Source organism: Podarcis gaigeae (assembly GCF_964106915.1).
Source record: "Podarcis gaigeae genome assembly, chromosome: 6".
Taxonomy (NCBI): Eukaryota; Metazoa; Chordata; class Lepidosauria; order Squamata; family Lacertidae; genus Podarcis; species Podarcis gaigeae.
Genome location: NC_139682.1, coordinates 23,347,582 through 23,373,439, shown reverse-complemented (window position 1 = coordinate 23,373,439; position 25,858 = coordinate 23,347,582). Strand labels below are relative to the sequence as shown.

The window sequence follows — 25,858 nt, the reverse complement described above, 5'->3', positions numbered from 1 at the left end:
TTTTGCACTCTGTGAATGTTCCGTCAGCACAAGGATTTCTGCTTCTGCAATGCAACGTTCTCCTCACCCTCCACGCACCCTAAATCTGTTCAGAAGGTTCCCCCCAACTTACCGTAGTAGATTTGGCAGGAGGAAGGAAAAGCAGGGTGTACATGAGCCCCAAGGCTTCTTGCATTGTAACACCAAACTATGGTTTTAGCATTATGTGCAAACACCACCAGTCCAGAGAGGCATGTTAGGTCCAAGCTCTGCGGCCACCTAATCATAGTATAAAAGTCAGAGGCCATAATTTGAGGGCAGGTTGTTTGGTAATACAGGTAGCTTGTCTTGCCACATTGGAAATGTAGGCCTCTTGTTTGGCAGACAGCCCAGAAAAGAAGGGTGGTAAAAACTTGCCTCACCAGACCAAAACTACACGATTTGAAAATGTAGCATGTAGGAAACTGGCAAATTGTACCCATGAAGCGTTTCAAAGAGGGGGAGCTTGTCCACTGTCCAGTGAAAGTTCTTATTTTGCATTTATATAAATAAACCGAGTAGATTTGATACCTTGTGTCACCGGTGACTCTCAAAAATGCAGGTGTTCTGAAGGATTTTTCTTGCCTAAGTGCTTGTATGTGGTAGGGGATATTAATGTTCCTCAAATTTATATTGCAGCTGCAGTTCACGTTTCCTTATTTTCTGGTTCCTACAAATTCCACTCTGCCCAGAGAATGCAAACATTTATAACTCTGTGTTGTGTTTGTTTTAGGCGATAGGGACTGAGCCTTTCTAACTTAAACCAAAATGTTTCCTCCAATACATAGTCCTTGTTTTCCAGCTTCAGAAATGTGTCAAGATATGGGAAAAACGCTGCTTCACAAGCTTACATCCTGCCTGGTATGTAAGCTGGCCCAGAATTTTCCGCATCATTGTCAGTCAAGAAGCAATTTTTAAAATTTGCTTGATTCCTCTTCAGCTGAAAAATGCAGCAATCCCAAGAGCAGGTTCAGACACAGATCAGCATGCTGCAGTTTCTTTTGACTTGTACCACTTCAAAGAGCAGGTAGAAAGCTCACGTCTTGAACCGCTCCCTTGTGCACAGGGAAAAACAAAACAACTCCCTGAACACAAAAAGTTGACCTTCTCCCTGATGTGCTGTCTTAAGCAAAATGTTTGCTTTTGTGGTTCTTGATTCCAGGAAATATTTGTTCCTTGCACATGAATCTTCCATGTGGCTCAGTGCATGCCTTCTTTGTGTGCTTGGAAGCCCTGAGTCTATTGGTAAATGCTTCTTGTCATGTGCAAGGTGGTCTGAGAGACGCCAACCTGTGCATGATTCTCACAGCTCAGCTGATAGAAATATTGTCCGTTCCCCTATCTTTTGGTCACTGATTCCTGAGCGCAGCAATGAATGCATCCCCCTTTTAAAAAATGTGCTCCTTGTCTCTCAAAATCTTTGTTGGAGAAGGGACTGCTATCCAGTTGGAGGACACAAGTTTTGATTGTAGAAGATATTGGGGTCAAACCCTGCCATCTTCAGTAAAAAAGAACATTCTGGCAAAACCTTTCTGCCTGAGACCTTGGAGAACTGCTTTCAGTCAGAGTAGGCAATGGCTGTGAAGCAAATTACTTTCCCCAAAGACAACTGAGAGCTATAGTTTACCCTCATGCAGGTACAGTTTCCAACACCATTAACAAACTACATTTCCTGTAATTATTTTGGGGAACCAGTGGACTTTAAATGTACTGTGTGTATGCAGTGAATATCTGTGCTAGGTAGGCAATTAGTTTGACTTGGGAGCACTTCCAGACAACTTGTCTATTATATATCCTGATTGGTTTGTCGATTGATTAGGCAATGTTGGCTATTTCATGAGCATTACTTTTGTTTGTGGGGAGGTTAGATGACAGTTGCATCAAAACCAGTGTTCTGCCGCACTATCCAATACATTTTCTTTCACTTTCTTTATTCCAAAACCCCCTGATCTTTGGGGAAGGTGGTTTTCTGCGCAGGACCACCCTATCATCTACAATTGTGCAACCTGAATTTGCTGGTGTTTGAATAGGTCTGCCATATGTATGGGATTTCCCAGACATATATGGGATTTGTCCATTGGAAATAGCATCTGGGCAGAATTTCCAAAAATTCTGGGGAAACCCTGGTGTATGGCAACCTATGTCAGAAGTGTTGATTTTGGGGGGCAAATTTCCTTAAAAATAGCTCAAGATTTTGCAGAAAAAGCTCAACAACTTTTGTGTCTGGATTTTCACTTTGTGGAATATGGCAAGCCTATGTTTGAATTCCGCTTGAAAACAGTGACGATCAGGAACGGCCTTGGTGTCAGGCAGTTTCACTGTGTTTCAGTGATTTGTCTGAAGGGCACAAATGAAAGTTAATATATAAGCAGTTCCTCTGAAAGGAAGGGTTCTTCCCTTATTCCTTCCCTTCGGCCACCTGCCCCAACTCCTCACTTCCTCTGGTGTCGCATCTGGGCAGACTCAAAGCAATCCAAGCTATTGCCTCGTGTGCAGCAGTTTCTGCAGGCAGAAAATGTGGTATCTGTTTTTTTTACTGTGGCTCAGAAGTGTGGGGACGGGTGTTCATGCCCACGCAGTGGGGAACCAGGGAGTTGGAATGTGGAGCTTGACAGCCATTGTCACTGGCAGGTTATTTATTTTTTTAATGTAATTGGTTCTTCCCAAAACTTAAGCTGCTGCTCTGCGTAGGGGGTCAGGAATGGGTCAGTAGGGTGCTAAAGATAATTAAAGAGAAGCAGCTTTCTGTGGCACAAACCCTTAATGAAGGAAAAACACAAACTCCAAGCATATACATACGCACACAGCTGTTGATGACAGCATGGAATTGAAGAAGGAAGTAACATGTCTAGACAGTGCCGGATTAGAAAGCAGGTGAGGCTGGCGGCTGAGATGAGAATCAGGTATTTTTCGATCACTCAAAGTTATGTCACCAACATGGAGTTGACTTGTGGGTTAAAATAGGGAACGCTGAGTTTCCGAGGGCAGAGGTGGGGGAATTTGCTGCTTTTGGAAAGTCCCACTCTCCACACAAAGCTGCTCCAGCCACTTCTTCCCTGAGCTGTACCCAATGGGACCTCTGCCTGTGTGGAAACTCTTCCTGTCAGCTGGGATAGCTGAATCAAAACCTCCATCATCAGAAGCAGTGTACCTCACGCCCTGCTGTTCAGTTTTCCAAGGCCATTTGGCTGGCTTCTGTGGGAGACATAGGGCTGACCAAAGAGAGGTGTCTGAGGGTGCCATGGTGCTCACAGGGACTCCAGTTATAGAATGCCCAATATTGATATTTTCTAGAGGGGAGACCTGCTTCAGCTCTACCTTCTTCTGCTCCTATTTTCATAGTCCTGTCCTGGCCTAGTTTTTTATTTTATTTTATCTATACAGTGGTACCTCGGTTTACGAACTTAATCCATTCCGGAAGTCCATTCTTAAACCAAAACTGTTCTGAAACTGAGGCGCGCTTTCCCTAATGAGGCCTCCCACTGCTGGTGCCCTTCCACCATTCGGTTTCCATCCTTAGACCAAGGTGAAGTTCATAGACTGAGGTAAACCTCTGGTTTTGCAGAAGTTTGTAACCCGAATAGTTCGTAAACAGGGCTGTTCTTAAACCGAGGTACGTGTGTGTGTGTGCGTGTGTGTGTGGCTGTTTACAGATCTCTTGCAATGAATGTTTCCTGTCTTAGCAAGTAGCTCATGTCCTGCTCACCAAGTCAAAATACAACTGGTAGTGACAGCAGGATTGTTTCTCTAATGCCCCAGGATGACCATGGGTGGTTTGTACAGTAACATCCAAAACTCCTGTTTGCCATCTAATCGTACAGACAGGCCTCAAGATGTTTGTTTCTTCAAGGCTTTCCTGACCAGACTAAGTTGATTTGCTCTTTTCAAAGGCTGTCTGCTGTCTTTTTCCTAGTAAAAAAGCCTTTTCCTTTGCTTTTTTTTGTCTCTTTCCTCTCTGTGGTAAGGGAGTCAATGCTCTGATATTTGTTTTAAATCATCCATTCTTTCTCTCTGTAATCTTTGACCTGCAAGGTCTCACTTCAAATTGAGCTGCTGAGATTTGGACGGGGATGCAAATACGCTTGCGTGTGCTTGAACAAATGCCATCCGTGATCTTAAACTTTCTGGCAGAGGTATATCATGGTGCTTGCTTCTATAGGATGACAAGGTTGGCTGGCTGTCTGCAGGCAGAATTGAAAGATTGGCCTGCAAATATCACGAAATAGGCCCCAGTTAGGCGCATTCACACATTAAAAGCACTATTATGGACTATGGATTGTATTCAATGCAGCACTAAGTCAGGGTCCTGTCAGTGCAAGGATTATCACTAGTGCAAAGGGGCTATCACCCTCCTCCTTTTGTGTGTCCCCTAAATCTGTACTGGGGTTCCCTCCAGATTTGCAGAGGTTATGGGGCACACATGGGAGGAGGGGCACAGGCCGTTTTAGGGTAGCGTGACCGGTTCAGTCACACTGAGCGCTGCCACAAAAATACTATAGAACAGGGCATGAGAGGTGGGGGGCGGCGCTGAATTTTAGCTTTCACACATTTAAAAATGCATTTTGGTTCCTTATTGTTTTCGTGGGGCAGAGGATTATGTTATAAAATTCAGAGCACCGTGAAGATAATTATGCTATGTTACGAGCCAGACTTCCTGACCACTGATTAATCTTCCTTGTAGACTTTATTTCCTTAAAGACTTTGTGCAAATAACTCATATTTTTGGTGTGGTCCCCCCCCTTTTTTGTATCTTCCTCCTTCCACCACTGTCTCCCATTGTGAAACACAGATGAAAAGCTAGCTTTATTTCCCTTCCTCCCTTCCATGGTGTGTGTGTGTGTGTGTGTGTGTGTGTGTGTGTGTGCGTGTGTGCGTGTGTGCTTAAAAAATAAAAATAAACTCATACTGTTAAAACTGCATTGATATCGATCTAGCCTTGAGATATTTGGGCGCAACAAGCATTCTCTTATGTGCGAGCAGCAGACGACAGTCAATCAAGAGCGTCTCCCAGACAGAACTGAATGAACACTTCACTGCAGCTGGGTGTCCTTGGGCTGCAGCCATTGATGTGGTCTGTCTGCATCAAGGGAGGTGCTAAGTGACTGGGCTGGCTTTTTGCTCCTCTCGCCAGCTCTCTTGGTTTGTATCCCACGGGAAGGCTAGGGCAGGAAATTGTGGTAAGATGTACAAATTGCAGGAAGGTGATCTTCCAGCCTTATTGCAGGCAATGCGCTAGCTCAGCTTTCTGCATGGGAGGAAGCATATTATCATGTCATGGGTTTTTTTAGTGGCGTTTGGTAGCATTTGCGTATAACTCCATTTAAAATAGGTGGGACATGGGTGGTACTGTGGGTTAAACCACAGAGCCTAGGACTTGCCGATCAGAAGGTCGGCGGTTTGAATCCTTGTGATGGGGTGAGCTCCCATTGCTAGGTCCCTGCTCCTGCCAACCTAGCAGTTCAAAAGTACGTCAAAGTGCAAGTAGATAAATAGGTACCACTGCGGTACAGACTTCCAGAATGGATTCCGTTCGAGAACCAAAGTATGACTGTGCCTCCGATGGGGATCTGCCTCTCAGTTTAGCAAATCACTGGTTTAATGAATCCTTCGAGTGCTTTAGCTTTTGTGCTGTTTTCCTTAAAGATGCTTTGCATCTGTAGTGGACTCCAGTTCTGACTGCAACTGCAGGTTACTTGGAGCGTAACATTCCCCTTGCAGCCCTGGCTTTTGACCTGTGCTCTGGGTGAGGAGAAACGACTCCTGCAGTTTCACTCACCCAGCGTACTTCATCATAACCACATGTTTTATGTCAGAGCAAACAAGGAAAGCACCACCTTGGCTTTTCCCCACTACCTTCTTCTCTTTTTGGCAGCTGGACCTGCAGTCGTGTGAGGAAAAGAGGAGGTGAAACCAGTCATTTTCATAGAGAGAACAGAAAAAGAAACCTGGGAGCAATTTCCTTGGTTTGCCCATGAAAAGCAACTCAGCTGGTTAGATCATGGTGCTGATAATGGCAAGGTTGCAGATTTGATCCCAACACAGTTCCTACAGAACAGCCATCCTCAATCCTTCAGATGTTTTGGACTACAACTCCCATCATCTCAGGGAGATCTCATGGTGGCTGGGGTTGATGGGAGTTGTAGTCCAAACATCTGGAAGGTACTAGGTTGGGGACAACTGTCGCAGTAATGATAAGCAGAATGTGAACAGACTTCTTGGACCCTTTCAATGGGTCTAACTCCCTTGTACCCCCTTCTTTTTCTTTCCATGTTGGCACTCTGTTTGCTCATCCATTGGCTCATCCAAATTAAGAGTGCTGAAGCTTTCAAAGACTTATCCTGGATCAAACAAGGATATTGTTAGGAGTGGGAGAAAGAGATATTGTCTGTGCTCTGATATTGTCTAAGCTGCATTTTACAGCTGACTGTCTTGTTTTTAATTGCTTTGGTAGAGGGTGGGTAGCAGGCAGCATTGAGAGACCAGTTGCAAAGGTCTGCCTTGTTATTTTGCCTTCAGAGAGAGAGAAAATGCATGTCTCAGCTTATGCAGAACATCCCCCACTGCTTAAAAACCGCCATGGGGAGGGGAAATAGTTAGCTCCTGGGCTTTCCAAGCACAAACTCTCTTTCTGTAAGCTGGTCAGCTGTGCTCTAAAAATTCAAATAAAGAGTTTACTGGGACATTTGTAATAAATCCTTGGCTATTCAGTATCAGAACAGGAGGGTGGAGAAGCAGGAAATCACTCTCTTTCCCATTAAAAATAAGGTGCTGCTAGGCTTACCGTGTTTTACAATCCCACCTCCTTGCTGCTAGTATTTTCTGGTGCTGATGAAATGGTAATAGAGATTTATACAATTATAAACCATGTAGAGTATGAAAAGATGGAAATCCATTTGTCCACACTGTTCCTTAGAGTGGCATAATACTAGAACTTTATATGTTTATTTATTAATTTGAATAATATTAATCCTTTCCTCCAAAAGACAAGATTCTTGTGATTATGGGTTAGATTGAGAGTTGGTGACTGACACAAGGTCACCCTAATGAGCTTCATGGCTGCATGAGGATTTGAATTGGGGTCTCCCCTGTCTTAGTCCGACATTCTAAGCAAGGGGTGGCCAATGTAGTCCCCTCCATACTACATTGTTGGACTTTGCTGGCTAGAGCTGGGAGTTGGAGTCTCATGTCTTAGCGTTTTGGGGGTTAAATATCCATAAAAATTGTCCCACTTTCTAGATACTCACAATCAAACTATTTTGCCAGTGATATAGACGAAAACAGGAGTTGACGTTGTATAACGCAGCCCTCCCCCCAGCACCACAGGTAAAAAACAACAACCCCAGCTCCAAATATTTAAGACATGACCTTTATTCAAAAGTCAATTGCAATAGCACAAAAGGGGACAGGGAAGGCCTCATTTGTATGTGCTGCAGCCCTTAGTGGAAACACTTAATTCAAATGCCTGTCTTTACGCAGTACAATTATTTCTAGGGAAATATTAGTCAAGTACAAATTATAACCCATCCTCTTAAAGTACTGTCAGTCAAACACTGCTTATTTTCCTAATCAAGCACACTTTTAAAATTGCAGGGAATCGCTGGTGGAAGAAGAATTGACATCGCAAACTAAAGCACTACTGCAGTGTATAATCATTGTGCAAGGTTACCACTTTTAAACAAATGTCTGAGTGTAATATTTCTTTTCTCCCACCAGGACACATCTAATGGGTATAATATATTAGCTATTTGCTCCCCACGGGAGTATTCAGCTGTGTGTGTGTGTCCTGGGAACAATTTGTGCAAAGTGTAGCCCATCTCATTAGTGCCCTTTATTGGGATACTGTATCACTTCATAAGGGACGCAGGTGGCGCTGTGGGTTAAAGCCTCAGCGCCTAGGACTTGCTGATCGCATGGTCGGCGGTTCGAATCCCTGCGGCGGGGTGCGCTCCCGCTGCTCGGTCCCAGCGCCTGCCAACCTAGCAGTTCGAAAGCACCTCCGGGTGCAAGTAGATAAATAGGGACCGCTTACCAGCGGGAAGGTAAACGGCGTTTCCGTGTGCGGCTCTGGCTCGCCAGAGCAGCGATGTCACGCTGGCCATGTGACCCGGAAGTGTCTCCGGACAGCGCTGGCCCCTGGCCTCTTGAGTGAGATGGGTGCACAACCCCAGAGTCTGGCAAGACTGGCCCGTTCGGGCAGGGGTACCTTTACCTTTACCTATCACTTCATAATTTGCGCCGTTGTTGTTTTTGATAGGAGGGTATTTCATTAAAAGGGTACTTGCTTCTCCTGCCAAAATCCAAACTTAATATCTGGCCTCATCTTCCTCCGCTTCGCCCAAATAAAGGTGTTATCTGTTCGGAAAAGTTAGAAATGTAAAGAGCTTATAGACAAGGGCCTGAAGAAACTAAAAGTATTCCAGCTGCCTAATGTGATTTTTGTAGCTAAATGTGGCAGTTTGGCAGGTATGTATATTAATTGTTAACAAATGTGAACACAAATACTCTGTAGTCACTGTTCCCAGCCTTAGAATCGAGTGTCAGTTCTTCTATGCCAAGGGTGGGGCATAATTAGGCTCACCAGGCATCCATTTTTGGCCCATGAGGCTGTTTAGGCCAGGCCACGCCACCCTGCCCTACACCTGACATCAGCTGTGGGTCAGGTAAAATTGTGGATTTGCTAATTGGTGGTGCTTCCAAAGCTGTGTGCACAGCACCCCACAGTACTTTGCAAGTACTGACAATCAGCTGATCAGCAGTGCTCACAGAAAGTGGTGCACGACTGTCGGGGCTTCAAAGCGCTGTACACTACACAGGGCCAAAATAGGTCACCTGACACCATTGTGAGGGGATTGATAGGGGAGCAGCCCCAGCCGCCTGTCAAACCTGACCTGTGAGGAAAGACGGAATTGAGAATTCAGCCAGATGTAGTTCCCCACCTCTGTTTTAGGCACTCGGGAGACCAAACTCATTTATTCCCATATGTTTTGGGGCATGCAAATCCCACCAGCAGCACTCATTTTCCCACCTGTGTGTGTTGAACAGAGTTTTAAAATATTATCATTAGCAGCAAAATTTAAAACGGATAAATGGATATCCCCAGCCGATGTGGACAGACTCCTCCGAGCTGGAAAGCCCACCACCTGTCCTCTTGACCCGTGCCCGTCCTGGCTGATTAGAGCGTGTCCAGACAAGGTGCGGGCCCCCCTGGGGGATATCATCAATCTGTCCCTTGGCACCGGGACATTCCCAGGGGAACTGAAGGAGGCAGTGGTGCGCCCGCTCTTAAAGAAAACATCATTAGATCCCTTAGATCTGTCCAATTACCGCCCGGTTTCGAATCTTCCATTCCTGGGTAAGGTGATTGAGAGAGCGGTTGCTGAACAGCTTGGTAGGTTTCTGGATGAAACATCAGCTCTGGATCCATTCCAGTCCGGCTTCCGCGCTGGTCATGGGACCGAGACGGCTCTGGTCGCCCTAACAGATGATCTCCGCAGGCAGCTGGATCGAGGCGGGTCGGGGCTGCTGATTCTTCTAGACCTGTCAGCAGCCTTTGACATGGTCGATCACGAACTCCTGGACCACCGCCTTGCCGACGTGGGGATCCAGGGCACAGTCCTTCAATGGCTGCGCTCGTTTCTCTCTGGTCGGGGACAGAGGGTGGCGCTTGGGGGGGAATTGTCACCCCGCCACTCCTTGGTGTGTGGTGTGTCCCAGGGTCCAATACTCTCCCCGATGCTTTTTAACATCTTTATGCGCCCCCTCGCCCAGCTTGTCCGGAGTTTTGGGCTGGGCTGCCATCAGTATGCTGATGACACCCAACTCTATCTGTTGATGGACGGCCACCTGGACTCGGCCCCAGACACACTGATCAGATGCTTGGAGGCTGTGGCTGGATGGTTACGTGGGAGCCGGTTGAAGTTAAATCCTTCGAAGACAGAGGTCCTCTGGCTGGGACGGGACGACATGGGACTGAGGGGGCAACTCCCATCTCTTGCGGGGGTGCAATTAGTGCCAGCACCGTCCGTTAAGAGTTTGGGTGTAATCTTCGATACCTCCCTCTCCATGGAGGCGCAGATTGCAGCTATAACAAAGGCGGCATTTTTTCATCTCCGCCAAGCTAAGCAGTTGGCTCCTTACCTCTCTCACCCTGACCTAGCCACTGTGATCCATGCGACGGTCACCTCCAGACTGGATTATTGTAACTCGCTCTACGTGGGGCTGCCCTTGAGACTGACCCAGAAACTCCAGCGGGTGCAAAATGCCGCAGCGAGACTCCTTACGGGGTCTTCGCTTAGAGATCACATTCATCCGGTGCTATACCAGCTGCACTGGCTCCCGGTGGAGTACAGGATCAGGTTTAAGGTGCTGGTTTTAACCTTCAAAGCCCTATACGGCCTAGGGCCCTCGTACCTACGGGACCGCCTCTCCTGGTATGCCCCACAGAGGAACTTACGATCCTCAAATAAAAACACCTTGAAGGTCCCAAGCCACAGAGAGGTTAGGCTGGCCTCAACTAGAGCCAGGGCTTTTTCGGCTGCGGCTCCAACCTGGTGGAACGCTCTGTCACAAGAGACAAGGGCCCTGCAGGACTTGACATCTTTCCGCAGGGCCTGCAAGACAGAGCTGTTCCACCTGGCCTTTGGTCAGGGCGCAGCCTGACTCCCTCCTTTGGCAATCTTTACAAAACTTTAGTTTATGGTTGCCACCAATTTTTGATTTTAATTCATTTTTATAATGTTTTATAATGTTGTACTGTTTTAGTGTTGTTAGCCGCCCTGAGCCCGGCTTCGGCTGGGGAGGGCGGGATATAAATAAAATTTATTATTATTATTATTATTATTATTATTATTATTATTATTATTATTATTAAAACATAGGAATTAAGCTGAAAAGCCTTGTTTTGAGTAAGTCCAGCTATACAGTAAGCTGGCCTCTCTATTCTTACCCTGCTTAAGAAAGAATCAGGCAACAACTTCTAAAGTAAGTTTAAAAGTAAAATTTACTAACTTTATAGTCATCCATTGGTTTGCAGCAATGATATATATAAGCAAATATAAGCAATACTTATATTTACATTATAACCAGCTACAGGCATGTACCTAAAGATGAAGCAAACAGAGGCATATCTGCATCCAACGATGGTCAAAGGAAGAGAGAGAAAAGGAAGTAGTATATGCTCCTTTCTTTCCAGGAGAGGAGGTGAAATGACACCACACAGAGCCCTCTCTACCAATTGTATTTCTATGGCCTGAGTCTATCAGCAATACAGCTCTGTGGTATTAACCCCTTCTCATGCTAACTAGCAAGAATGTGCATTTGTTAGATTTGGCTCTAATCTCCCACAACAGGGGCAGGAACAAAAAAGCTGGCAGTGTCTTGAGAGCACTCTGCAGAAGGAGGTAGAACCACAATTCCTGTATAAGCATTGGTTCCTGCTTTCTTTACCTCAGGGACTGCCTATGGTAGCAACTGCAGAAGGTTGCTTGTTCTGCTCTGTGGCTGACTGGCTTCAACAAATTTCTCAAGATCTAGATACTCCATACAGATATGAGAAATAAGTTTGCATAACCACCTTCAATTTACCTTCATTTCCCCCCCCCCTTCAAGGTAATGGGCTTGCAGCCCAGCCCCAGATAAGGCTTTCCCTTCTTTCCTCTCCTTATCCTTGTGCTCTGTCTTTTTGCCGTTTTCCTTGACATGTTTGGACAGGCAGGAAGGTACTGTAATAAATGCTTTCCTTCTTCCCTGCTATTCTCTCTAGGAAGAAAAAGGCTGCCAAAGCCTTCAGTCCAGTATGAAGCCTGATTTTAGGCCCAGGAAAGGGATGAAATTTTAAGCTGGGCAGTTGCCTAGCAACCCTTCTGCATTCTCTTTGCACTTCTAGGCCTATGGCCTTGCAAAATCAGTGTGCCAAACCAGCTTGACTGGTCCTGAGGGAAAGGTGACTTAAGAAGGAGGTTTGAGGCAGAGATTATTAGGTGGGCCAGCAACCACCACTTTGAGGGGCACGGACTCTCCTCCATTGAATGTCCCTAGGAAGATAGTCAGAAGAGACAAACTTGGTACCATTCGTGCTGTGAAGACAAGGCCTGTGCCATGGAATGAAACTTTCTGCTTTAACAATACTTGTGGGTGTTCAAAGCACATTGTAAACTTGTAGTAAAATTATAATAGCTCTGTAACGTAGGCAGATATTGTTGCAGGTGTGGGACTAAGAAGTGGTAAATTCATGATGGAGGCGAAATTCAAACCAGAGTTGTTGTGATGTATAGGTCGGTCTTTTTAGGTACTATGCTTTATATATTCCAAAAAAGATGCAATTTTTCTAATTCTAACCTCTCATCTCTTCTTATTAAAGGTTTGTGGGGTAAAAAAAAAAGCTCTGTTAACCTCAGGTGGCTGATACAGTCAAGACAATGATCAATGTTAGTTACGTACTTTTCGAGAAGTCAGATTAGTGTTAATCAAACAATTATAACTTTCCAGACACAGCAAGACAAGAAAGGTTTCAAACCTACAGTCCATTTTAAAATAAAAACAGGATTAGCAGATGCCATCTAGCAAATGGTGAGGTATGTAACAAACAAAAGCATGTGCAGTAATCCTGTTGTTCTTTAGATGGTGGCCAGCCAGATGGTTTTAGAAATCCCACAACAGATCTCCCCTGTTCCTTACTCTTGCTATCAGGCTGGGTAAGGGGTTTGATGGGTTTGACGAGTGTGATGGGGACTCCTCAGTTCAAGAAGCACACTCCCTGATTCCCAGGTGCAGGTAGATATGTACAAGGAAGACCCATTACATGCAGCAAAAGCACTTTAAGAATGTTGCCCTGGCTAGTATCCATATTTTATAACTGTGTATTTTGTCTGTCTGTCTGGATACCCTCTGGGCTCTGGATAAACATAGGATTATTTCCTCATCAAATGCTCTGCAGTATAAGCTTGGTTGATAGCCTTGGGCTGCCAACAGCCACCACCTCTTTTTCTTGCCCTGTTGACTTGGTGAAGTGGAGCAGAGAATTGTCCCTTCTTCACACATGACAGATCAGAAAGGCAATCTGCTGCCTCCACCCATTTTCAACTATCTACAAAAGAAGGCTCACAAGGAGCCTGTGTTGTGCTTTTATGCCAGATTTAGTACTATGCTGATTTCCTTTAAGGGTGCCTCCAGACTGTCCTTGTTTTGCAGGAGGGATTTAGGTTTGTTGCCATTAAAGTGAATTAGTGTGCTCTATCACCCTGGTGCAACAAATCCACTTTTTAAAAGGCCACAGAGAAATGCATTGAAAAGTGTGGGATCAACAAATGATTAATGGGAAACCATCCCAAAAGCAAATCACGATAAATGCTCATTGTCCTACAACTGCGCCACAAATAAATCAGAACAAATGCTCGAAGACTGGATATAATCTAACCTCTGTGTAAGCTTTGTGCAAGCAAATCAGGTTGAATGTCCAATAAATAGGTTGCTTTAAAGTGGAATGTGTCAGGCAACTGTTTTAAAACTGATATAAATTGCAGATTTAGGCCAATTTGGGAACAATTTGGGGATGGGAGTGGCGTTCAAGACTATTTATTTGATACATTGAGAGCAATAATAGTGCGATATTTTATAGTGTGACATCCCAAAGTATTTCCTCCATATAGTTCTGCTCATGTATGGACACAATGTTTCTCCAGTAAAAATTGCTTCTATCACTTCCAGATATTTTTGACTAAAACATTTCCTGCCTTTCCATTCCAAATGGGACCTGTACGGCTACTAAGAAACATTTGAAATAAAACAGGAGAATAATTTTTCTTGCTGTCATGAACGTTGAATGAAACAAGGTTGTGTGAGTGTCATGGGGATCTTAATGGATGATAGCATTGTTAACGCTCCTGATAAGTGGCAAAAGTCTTTTCCCCATCATTATTTTGTGCACTTAAAAAAAACCCAACTTATTTCACCATGTTTTAATGCATGACATCTAAAATTAATCATACTCTGAGTAGGCTCATTGGAATCAGTGAATTTAGGGACCTTAAGATACAGTGAGCTGCATTGCTCCCCCACAGCTTCTTGGCATTAAGAAAAAGATGTACCCAATCGTAAGCACACTACTTTCAACATGCTATTAATGAAACGTGGTTTAGATGCAAGCCTTGCTTTTTAACGTTTGCCTTTATTGTCCGTGTGTTTTTAGTGAATATTTTAGATTGTCATTTGCAAACGGCTTAGAGATATTTCGTTCCAGTAAGCACTATATAAATTGATTAAATAAATAAGTACATTAACTAGGGAGTAATCCCCCATGAAAGGGACGTGGGTGGCGCTGTGGGTTAAACCACAGAGCCTAGGACTTGCCGATCAGAAGGTCGGTTTGAATCCCCGCGACGGGGTGAGCTCCTGTTGCTCGGTCCCAGCTCCTGCCCACCTAGCAGTTTGAAAGCACGTCAAAGTGCAAGTAGATAAATAGGAACCACTCCGGCGGGAAGGTAAACGGCGTTTCCGTGCGTTACTCTGGTTCGCCAGAAGCGGCTTAGTCATGCTGGCCAAATGACCCGGAAGCTGTACGCCGACTCCCTCGGCCAATAAAGCGAGAAGAGCGCTGCAACCCCAGAGTCGGCCACGACTGGACCTAATGGTCAGGGGTCCCTTGACCTTTACCTTAATCTCCCATTGGACAAGTGGGGCTTGCTTTCAACACACAGTGGTGCACACTTGCTTGGAAGTAAGTCCCATTGAAATAACTCTGACTTAATTTCAACCTCACATGTTCAGGGTGGTGCTGTAAGTCATGTAGTCGTGTTGTTTGTTTTTTGTGAATTCTTAGCCAACATTCCATGTTTTTCTCTTTTGTAGATTCCAGGAGAGCTGCGCTGATTGATTTGTCTGCCACCCTGTCCGCCACAGAAAGCTCTGTCAGGTGACAGCGTATGTGAGTAATTTCTCTCTCTAAATTCATACTGCCAGTTCAAAAATATGGAGACCCTCCTCTAAAAAATGATGATAATGATGGCTTTTAAAAAGCAGCCTTGAGTTGCTTACACACTAAATGACATGCATTTTGGAGCACCAAACAGAGGCCTTTTTTCCAGCTGGAACTCAGTTCCGGCACCTCTCAGTCCCCTCTTGGTCCTGGGAGTCAGTGGAGCAGGAGGGGTGGGGTCAGGAGGAGGAGATGTGGAAGCCCTTGACTCTACACCAGCCTGACCTCTCTGTCTGTCTCCCTCCAGTAACTGTCCTTCACTGTCCAGTCCTGCATCGTCTCCTTCCTCTGACTCCTGGCTGTTTCAGGCTTCTCCAGATCACTGGATCCCTTCTTCCAAGTCAGTCTCCAACCCCCCTTCTCCTGGTGCCCATTCAGAACTATCCAGCCACTACTCCTCAGTGTTCAACACTTTAAAAGTTGTTGAAAACTTGATAGGGAGTGAAGGGCCTTGCATTTTAGGCCTATTGGGGCCAGGAAACATTTCTTTCTCACACCTGCGTGATCTTGAGTTTTATTTCCATAATTAGGGAAAGGATAGTGGGTGTTTGCAGAGAGAGAGAGGGAGGGAGGGGGAGAGAGAGTGCCCGAAAACAGCCCAACTTCTACTTGCTGTGTCTTCAGTCTGGAAAAGTGTTTTGTCCATACTCCGAGCTTAACTGATTCTTCATATCTGAGACTAGGAATGAATTTTCCCCCAGGTAAGATTGGCTAGAGGCTGCTGTAGAACAGGGGTCGGCAACCTTTTTCAGCTGTGGGCCGGTCCACGGACTATTTTTGGGGGGGGGAAGAGGAACGAATTCCTATGCCCCACAAATAACCCAGAGATGCATTTCAAATAAAACCACACATTCTACTCATGTAAAAACACGCTGATTCCCGGACCATCCATGGGCCAGATTGAGAAGGCGTTCTGGCCCCTGGGCCTTAGGTTGCCTACCCCCGCAGTAGAATGTAGCCTTGTTCCTTTGGGATGTTTTCTTCTTCGGGCACTTTTACAGATGATACCTTCACTGCCTTTATGACATATTGTGGCCTGGATAGCATTGGTCAGTTGGTGGCAGATAACTTGCCATGCCTCCATGGAAGGAGATTATACTAGGCAGCCTTTTAGTACTTTCCCTATTTCCATGCATATCAGGGCACAGAGCAGAAAATTCAGAGCCCGTTCCAGCAATAGCCTCAAAAGAGTTCTGTCCCTTTGCAGTTCTCTTCCCTGAGGCCTCTGCCAGTCTGGGCTCGCCTTCATTACTAATCCTGTTGCAGGAAAGCCTCCCTTATTATGCCATGTCTAATCAGTCAGAAACGAGCCTTTTGAGAATGCTGGCTGCTTCCAATTACACTCCACTTCACCTTGGCATAAAGATGCAGGGAAGATGGCGGGAGAGAGTGTAAAAAAACCCCTAATAGTCTTGTTTGATCCACATCACTGGCAAACTAGGTGTGAAATCAATTGCAGGCAAGTTAAACAAAATGAAGGTGGATTTTTAAAACTGTTTTTATAACACATACCTTGAGAATATATTGGGGGGACAAACAGAGGGTATAGCATTGGGAACCATCATGATGTGTTCCTGCACTTTAAAATTTACCACCACACCAGTGCTGTGAGTTATAGTAGTTAGGTTACTGTTCACGAAATTTGGTTGGCCACTGTGAGACTAGGATGCTAGGCTGTTTGTGCCTTTGGTCTAACCTAGCAGAGTTATTCTTACAGTTTGCATTCTTTGTTCCTTGATTCCATTTTTGTTCCTTCGTTCCTTGATTCCTACAGTGCTTCATTTTCAGTTCATGTATCCTATTTTTTGTGCCAAGAGCCCTGAAAACATGAGCGAGGAAAAGGCTGAGTTCAGTCTTCTCAGAGCAGTGCATTTTCAACTGTGGCTTGGCAGTAACCCATCTGAGAAAGAAGCTTAGTGCAAGATGCTCAGTCATGCATAAGTCTGAACCCGCTATTGGCATTTACCCAAAGTGACTGATATTCTAGATATACTGATTATTGAGCTAAACAGAACAGGTTTTGAAAATCTGAGGGAACGAGCTTTAAGTTGTTTCCTCTGACCTTGAAGCCTCTTCTCTCACCTATGTCTGTTTCCTGAGCTGGAAATAAATCCAAGAAAACCAAGGAGAAAGAAAGAAAGAAAGAAAGAAAGAAAGAAAGAAAGAAAGAAAGAAAGAATATTCCTCCAGATCATTTTCTTAAATGCACATTTTTTTAAAAAAATCAGTATTAAGGCACTTTATTCAAAGCTCAGCAGCAAGACTTTGTAGAACTGCATCCAAGATATAATTTATACCCTGCCCATCTGGCTGGGTTTCCCCAGCCACTCTGGGCAGCTTCCAACAAAATATTAAAAATACAATAAAACATCAAACATTAAAAACTTCCCTAAACAGGGCTGCATTCAGAAGTCTTTTAAAGTCAGGTAGCTGTTTATTTCCTTGACATCTGATGGGAGCGTATTCCACAGGGTGAGAGCCACTACCGAGAAGGCCCTCTGCCTGGTTCCCTGTAACTTCGCTTCTTGCAGTGAGGGTACCGCTGGAAGGCCCTCGGCGTGGGACCTTAGTGTCTGGGCTGAACATGGGGGTGGAGACTCTCCATACAAAGCACAGTCTTTCCTGCAAAGAATTCTGGGCAGTGTAGTTTACCCCTCACATGGTTACAATTCCCAGCAGCCCTTCACAAATTACAGTGCACAGAATTCTTTGAGGGAAAGAACAGGTTTCAAATGTCCTTTAAAGATACAGCGTACGCAGAGCCTAAGGCCATCAATACCTTGGGTTGCCTAAAAGAATCATAGTTTTAATCAAAGTTTACTTTGTAAGGGAGTTGACGTTTTGCAAGGACCACAAGACGCTACCAGGTCTTATTGTCCTTTTAGCCCAGGATTATCGACTCTGACTGGCAAAGGCTTTCCAGAGTCTCAAGCCGTTAATTGCAAATGACACTGGCTGGACACATTTTGCTGAGGGATGAAGAGTGAGGACAGGATCACAGTGGAAGGCCTGCCTTAGCCTTCATGTGTTGAATAGACTGCAGAAAAAGGCCCTGTGTGAGTACAATCTTTGTGATTGAAAACACTGTGTTTTTTCTTCTCCTCAAGACAAGAGCTTTCCCTCGCCTTCCACTGAGTTGGTGCCTTCAGATTTAAAACCTAAGATATGCTCACCACAGGAGCTCTAATTGTCACATGATATGGAAAGCAGCTACTAGCTTAGGTGTCTTTCAAAATCATGAAATAAATCACAACTCTATTGTTGGCTGTTACGCACTGGAGGAGCCAAGAATGAACGCTCCATAATTTGCTTACAGTGCAGAAAGTTCTGTGTTTATTCTTCTTCAATCTCAAACAACAGCAATCTGCAAGTGTTCAAAACACTTCACGTTATTTTAGTAATCCAATAATTTGCTCCCCCCACTTCTGCCCCCATCTGCATTTCCTTTTGCGTTGCTGATCATTTTAGATTGTAATTCTGAAGGCAAGGGCTGTGTTATCTTTATTGAAAGGTCAGCTGCCCTGGGAGCAGTGGTGGACCTTCATGCTCTGACACTGGGGGGGGGGTGGAGAGCAGGCGGGGCTGGGGCACATCCCAGGACCGTGGTGTGCCCCCCGTGGGGGCGTGGCGCCCAGCGTGGGAAGGGGCAGCTGCAATAGTACCCCACCAGGATCGCGCTGCCGGGGGCGGTGTGCTCCCCCCACATGCCTCTTCCTCCTCCAGTGCCTTGGAACCTTTCTGGTTGAAGAGTGAGAAATAAATGCTCTGGATAAAGAAATACCCTATTTTTGCTCCATAAGACACACCTGACCATAAGACACACCTAGTTTTTAGAGGGGGAATGCAAGAAAAAAAATATTCTTTAAAGGGATCGCTGAGCAGAGCCTGTATGCATCCCAGGCTCTGCTCAGCGCTCCCTTTAAAGAGCCGCATGGAGTATGTGTGCAGCGCTTGCAGGCTTCTATCCGAGGAGGGAGAAGCCCCCAAGAGCCACACACACGCTCTTTAGAGGGAGCGTGGCTCTTGCGGGAGGTGGGGGGAAGGGACTGAGGGGCTAAGCCAGAAGCTAGAACAGCAAGTGCGAGCGCTGCGCAGCTATCCCTCTCGCTGTTCTGGCTTCTTGGATAGCCGCGCAACGCCTCCTCAGAGTAGCAGGATGAAGGCTCCCCGTGCCCTGAAGAGGCTTCACGCAGCTAAGCCAGAAGCTAGAACAGCGAGAGGGAGCGCTGCACAGCGATCCCTCTCGCTGTTCTGGCTTCTGTGATAGCCACGCAGCCTGCATTCGCTCCATAAGACACACACACATTTCCCCTTACTTAGGAGGGAAAAAGCGCGTCTTATAGAGTGAAAAATACAGCTCCTGGACTGTGCAGAACATGAGAAAGGCACGACTACATTGCTACATGGGTATGCATAGAGGTCTGGCATTTCACCTGTATGAACATATTGAAGCTGCCCTGTGCAACACCAGATTTTGTTGGTCCACCTTACTCACTACTCCAGCAGTTCACTGGGGTCTTGCACAGAAGGTCTCTCTTAGCACTTTTCTCTGAGATTATTTACTGTTGTTGATGGAACTGAACATGGGTCCTCCCTTTGTAAACTGTGCTCTCTGTTGCTGAGCGATGTTGTACCAGTTGCTGGAAATCACAGGAGGGGGGAGGGGTCTTGTGCTCAAGTCCCACTTGCTATTTTCTCAGAGGCATCTAGTCAGCCACTGTGGGAACAGGATGTTGGACTACATGGGCCATTGGCCTGATCCAGCAGTCTCTTCTTACATTCTTAGTGGTTGCGCTATACTTTGCAGTTTTTCCTCTTCTGCACGCATTGACTGAATGTGTGAAGGGGAATCTGAGATGATTACTCTAGTGAGATAATGGCTGAGGTGAGGGTTGAACTTCATTGCTTGCTCCTAGAGCTCAAATGTGTTCGTTCAACATTTGTCCCACTACGTTCAGCGGAGCTTATTGCCAGAGAAGTGTGTGTAGGATTGTACATTTAGGCCGTTTGCTAGACTCGCTCCTTCTTGCCCCAAGATTAATCAAACAAAAGTGATCATTGTGGTGTATGCTGAGCTTACGGAAGCCTTTATTTCTGCGTAAGAAAAGCTTAAATGAAAATGACAGTGCCTTTTCAAGTCGAAGTTCCCAAATCTCACAATAGGTTAGCAATAGCTACATGATACCTTAATATCTCGAAGTGGGGAAATGGCTGCCATCTGTTCCTGATGATGGCTTCACACACAGGGAACTGGTCTAATCTTTTTGAATCTTGCTGTGACAATTCCTCCCTCTTACTTCAGTCGGGCTGACATGTAGTCATGTCACTCAGCAACTGAGATCCCGGCCCAACCAGTGTGTAAGTAATGAAGCATCAAGAGCCTCACATTCCCTATTGACTGAAGTCGTCCAGACAGAACTGACTTCTCTGTCTAGCTGGGTTCATTGACCTCAGAGTCCTTTGGCGAAAAAGAATTCTGCAACCACGCTCGCCATAATATTTGTTTCTGTCACCACCCCCAGTTTGTATTCCCTGTTCCTTTTAAAATAAACTAAGAGGAATACAGTGGTACCTCAGGTTACATACGCTTCAGGTTACAGACTCCGCCAACCCAGAAATAGTGCTTCAGGTTAAGAACTTTGCTTCAGGATGAGAACAGAATTCATGCTCTGGCGGCGCGGCGGCAGCAGGAGGCCCCATTAGCTAAAGTGGTACCTCAGGTTAAGAACAGTTTCAAGTTAAGTACGGACCTCCAGAATGAATTAAGTACTTAACCCAAGGTACCACTGTACTTCTTTTTAAAAATCCTTCTTTATAGAGCTGTCTAGGTTTTATGAACTGCAGGAACGGTCCTGTTGGCTGTCATACCACCATGGGAAATTTGCCCTGTGTAAATCCTGTGTGAGAGAGGGCTTTTCTAGACACACACACACACACACACACACACACACACACACACACCGGTGCATCTGGCCAAGCCATTGTATACATTTCAGTGCTGGGTCAAGATGCACCGATTTGCACAGGCCTTTGAGGGTGGAGAGCAAGATCAGAATTCCACCTCTCCATTTGATGTTTGAGTATTACATGGTTTATTGTATTGAGCTGTACAAAAAGGGAAACGAATCCCAACCAACTGTAGATGTGATTTTTTTTTTTAAAAAAGGGAGCAAAAATTGTCACAAACTAATGTGAATGTGTATGGTAAATAAAAATATATTTTATGAATTCTGATTACAATTAAAAGCAAACAATATGTATCTTCCAAGATCTAGTAGCAAAAGAATGCAAACGCCAACAATGCATGCTGCCAAAGTATCAAGAAACTGAACAGATGTAACTCACAAAGTATCACAGAACAAAAACACATTTTGACCTTGGTCTTCTTCAGTGGACTAGTCCCCCTTAAAAAAGCTCCTGCCACAATAAAATGATTAATTTGGGTGGAGTATTGTTTAGGGGGTCTTGTTGCGTTACTGATATTCTTTTTTCTTCCTCTTTAAATTCGTTTCTTAATTTTTAGTTTGGAAATTGTGAAATTTGGTTGTGCACTTTTTGTTGTGTTTTATTGTTTATTACTACTTTTGTCCTGTTTGCAATTATGTAGATCTTTTCATCTTGTAAGCCGCCTTGATCATGGTTTTAACTATGGAAAGGCAGTATACAAATATGGTGATGACTAAGGTGTAACAGGAGGACCCTGTAGTTATTGCTGCACCTGACTAACATGTCTACCCCGCCACAATCTGTTTCCAAGGATTCTTATTTATTCCACAAAATTTTTAACTTCCACCCCAATGATCTTCCAACAAATTTAGAATGGAATGAGTTAACAAACTTTTTTAAAAAAGAAAAAGCATCGTGGGTAGTGCCAGAGGTGGGGTTTGCAACCAAAGAAAATCTTCTCATGCCAGTTGTGAGATCTAATTGTTCTGAAACAGTGTTGACAGAGCAGAGTTCACCTCTCCAAATGCAGCTGCCTAATCTTAATTGTTCAGTTTTTGATCTTGCAACCCTACAAAGTGAGATAATGTTTTGTGTCCTCCTGAATCCAAGAACTTGCTCATTCAGAGCAGGCCGTAGCTTCATGTTTCCTGTCTGCTTCTCCTGTAGCTTGAATCATGGGGAGCAGTAAGAGCAAACCCAAAGACCCCAGTCAACGGAGGCGCAGTCTGGAATCCACAGAAAATATCCATGGTGGTTGCTCTGCCTCTCAGACACCCAGCAAAACCACAGTGTCAGATACTCATCGGACTCCCAGTCGTGTATTTGGAACAACTACCACAGAACCAAAACTCTTTGGTGGCTCAAATACATCTGATATGGTTACCTCTCCTCAGCGCTGTGGACCTCTGGCTGGTCAGTATAATTCCTACCATGAGTAGACCTTTTCCAGACTTTTTTATAGCATGTATAATGAACATGCTTTTGGAGTTGTGGCAAGAAGGCTCTGTTCCCCAAAGTAGATGTGTGTCTAGAAACGCAGGGTCTTCAGTCCCATCACATGCACAACTCTTTGCACAGGGATCTTTTTAAGACTTTCATATACCATGATGGGGCCATTGACCTCAGTGCTGCTCTTCCTACTTACATGTAATTGTATGTGGTGTAAAAAGTACTCATAAGGGGCTTCAACATATTAATTTCCCCAACACACGTTGCTCTTACAACAAGAGCCCTGACTAAATTTGATATGCAATGGTGTTCAGCCAGTTGAGAGCCAGTGTGGTGTAGTGGTTAAGAGCGGTAGTCTCGTAATCTGGGGAACCGGGTTCGCGTCTCCGCTCCTCCACATGCAGCTGCTGGGTGACCTTGGGCTAGTCACACTTCTCTGAAGTCTCTCAGCCCCACTCACGTCACAGAGTTTTTGTTGTGGGGGAGGAAGGGAAAGGAGAATGTTAGCCGCTTTGAGACTCCTTCGGGTAGTGATAAAGCGAGATATCAAATTCAAACTCTTCTTCTTGTCTTGTTGCAGGTGGAGTCACCACCTTTGTGGCCCTCTATGACTATGAATCACGAACAGAATCAGATCTTTCTTTCAAGAAAGGGGAACGCCTCCAAATCCTCAACAACACGTAAGTACCTTTTGCCCGGGTGCTGAGCTAAGGGATGCATTTAATTTTGTAGTAAACATATTATTCCGTCGTGCTGCACAGCATCTATGCCCATGCTGGGAAATAAGAAAGGACAAATTCTTCCTTCTCCTTTCTCTTGCTTTCTTGTTTCCAGCTCTTTCTGTTAGATGTTAATAGGATAACTTGGGTCAGTTTAAATGCCTGGGCTTAGAGAGCAGGGGGTACCATTTGGGGGACAAAATCCATGTTTTGATGTCCTACCGTCTGATGTTCCAAGTTGCATCCCGTGCTGATCCTAGGTTTATATTGATTTCCTCTTCTGCCCTTCAAATAAGCTTCCAGCTCATTTCCCCAGTACATGCAGGGAATCACTGGCTGCCATACAGTCACTGTAAATGAAAACTTGCAGTCAGTTCCTCCTTTTCCTTCTTGCTTTCAGTGCTGCCCCAGAATGACTTTAGGGTTCATCCTCCAGAAAGGACTCTCCATATAGCAGTCCTCACCGGACTGAGAGCCCAACTACCGTATTTTTCACCCTATAGGACACACTTTCCCCCCTCCAAAAATGAAGGGGAAATGTGTGTGCATCCTATGGGGTGAATGCAGGCTTTCGCTGAAGCCTGGAGAGCGAGAGGGGTCGGTGCGCACTGACCCCTCTCGTTCTCCAGGCTTCGCGGACCTCTCCGCAAGCAGCGGGAGCACTCCTGCTGCTTGCGGAGAGTTGCCTGCATGCAGAAGCCTGCGCGCGCTGAGCTCAGCGCGTCCAGGCTTCGCAGACCTCTCCGCAAGCAGCGGGAGCCAGTGCTGGGCTCCCACGGCTTGCAGAGAGCTGCCTGTTTGGGGGCTGGGGTCAGGGGAAGCTCAGGCCTCCCCCGCCCCAGCCCCGCACTTGGGGGGGGGGATAATTTCCCCCCCTTTATTTCCCCCCCAAAAAACTAGGTGCGCCTTATGGGGCGGTGCGTCCTATAGGGCGAAAAATACGGTATGTGTTTCACGGCATTACGTGGCTGCTCACTCTCCACATTTCCTCCTCCATTCTTTCTTTCCATACATAAACTCCGCTTCTTTGGCTGCTGCTTGTGGGAGTGGGGAGAATGCTGTGCCTAATGTGGTCGCGTGCCTTATTTAACTAAATAATACCAAGGAGGCTAGGGGAGCGGGGGGGGGGGGAGGTGGCAGCCACATGTCCCCTGTAACGTGTAATTAGGCCTTGACCCACTTATTCAACATCATCAAACAAGGCAGGAGCAAACAACGTGTACCAAACTAAGGAACACACGCCAAATGGGTCAAGCCTTGTGCTTTGATCAGCATGCGAAGCATGTGGAATAAGCTTGTGCTTGAGTTTCTACCGAAAGATAGAGATAAGAGGGAAGCCATGGAGGTCCAATCGGTCAACAGAAAAGCCTGTTTGGGGTTGTAACAGGAAGTCACAAGTCCCAGTTTCCAAGGTTGGTACAATGGCTGCACTGGAATTCTCAGCTAAGATCCCACTGTGATTTCAATTGTAAAACGTCTGCTTGATTTCCCCATGCAACTCCTATGGCATTTTTGCTGTGGACTGCAACATCCTTCTGCGGCATGGAAGGAGGAGAGGGAGCATCTATGGGATGGCTTGCGGAGTGATTCTCATATGTGTGTATGCACCTACATCTTGCTGCGATGGGCCATTTATGCAGTTGGGATATTGTGAAGTGTAACTTTTCAGCGGTCCAGATTCAGCTCATAGGATACTTGGCAAACATGGCAATGAGATATTTTTACCCAGCCGGGGGGCGGGGGAGGATATTTCCTGGGAGCATTTAGCAGTCTAATGAAAAAAGAGAGTAAACTGTTGCATTCTGTCCTAGGTGGTGAGAGATAGTATTGTCCTACATCGTAGGATCATTGTGGAGGGAAACGGGATGAAGACAATAGAGCACTTAGCACATTAAAAGCACATTGTAAACAATTAATGATATTATTGCCATATGACTGCGCAGATGGAAGTGGCCTCTTCATAGCAGATGTTGGGCCCTCCCCCTGCTTCCTTCCAGCAAACGCATTTTCCACTCATTGCTCTGCTGTCTAAATATTGCTTCTGCCCTGTGGGCTGTCTGGGCTTCTCTGGCCTTCTGGAGTCCTCCCACTCCTGCCTTAAAGTTTCCCAGAACAATGGGAAACCTTTAGAAAAGGTTGTTATTAGTTAATTTTATTTTATTCCTTTTAAAGGTATGTTTATTTAAACTGCTGCCCTTTCCTGTAGCAGGCAATGGGTGACTTGGTGCAAGATGCTGGGGACAGACAGTATGTGGGGGATGGTTAATCATCATAAACTACTTGTGAACTTTCCTGTGGAACCCATTAAGGGACATAGGTCTGGACCTTTTGGGTTGTTCCAATGCAGCAGTTTTCATATGGAGAGGAGTAAAGGTAAAGGGACCCCTGACAGTAAGTCCAGTCGTGACCGACTCTGGGGTTGCAGGGCTCATCTCGCTTTATTGGCCGAGGGAGCCAGTGTACAGCTTCCGGGTCATGTGGCCAGCATGACTAAGCTGCTTCTGGTGAACCAGAGCAGCGCACGGAAACGCCGTTTACCTTCCCGCTGGAGCGGTACCTATTTATCTACTTGCACTTTGACATACTTTCGAACTGCTAGGTTGGCAGGAGCAGGGACCGAGCAACGGGGGTTCACCCCGTCATGGTGATTCGAACCGCCAACCTTCTGATCAGCAAGTCCTAGCCAACCTAAAGCTACAAGTCATTTTGACACCTGTAGTTATCCCCTCAATTAAAGAGATGACTGGAGTCTTCT

At 45.6% G+C, this 25,858-nt stretch overlaps 1 protein-coding gene across 2 annotated transcripts in view; it reads left to right on the top strand.

Annotated features, from left to right (window-relative positions):
• SRC (SRC proto-oncogene, non-receptor tyrosine kinase) overlaps window positions 1–25,858 on the top strand; it is a 90,506-nt gene that overhangs the window by 33,628 nt on the left and 31,020 nt on the right. For both annotated transcript variants that reach the window (XM_083746266.1, XM_083746265.1), the window contains exons 2-4: window positions 14,863–14,938; window positions 22,103–22,348; window positions 22,965–23,064. In XM_083746266.1, the coding sequence (XP_083602392.1) occupies window positions 22,111–22,348; window positions 22,965–23,064 (338 nt within the window). In that variant the 5' untranslated portion in view covers window positions 14,863–14,938; window positions 22,103–22,110. The remainder of the gene's footprint in view (window positions 1–14,862; window positions 14,939–22,102; window positions 22,349–22,964; window positions 23,065–25,858) is intronic.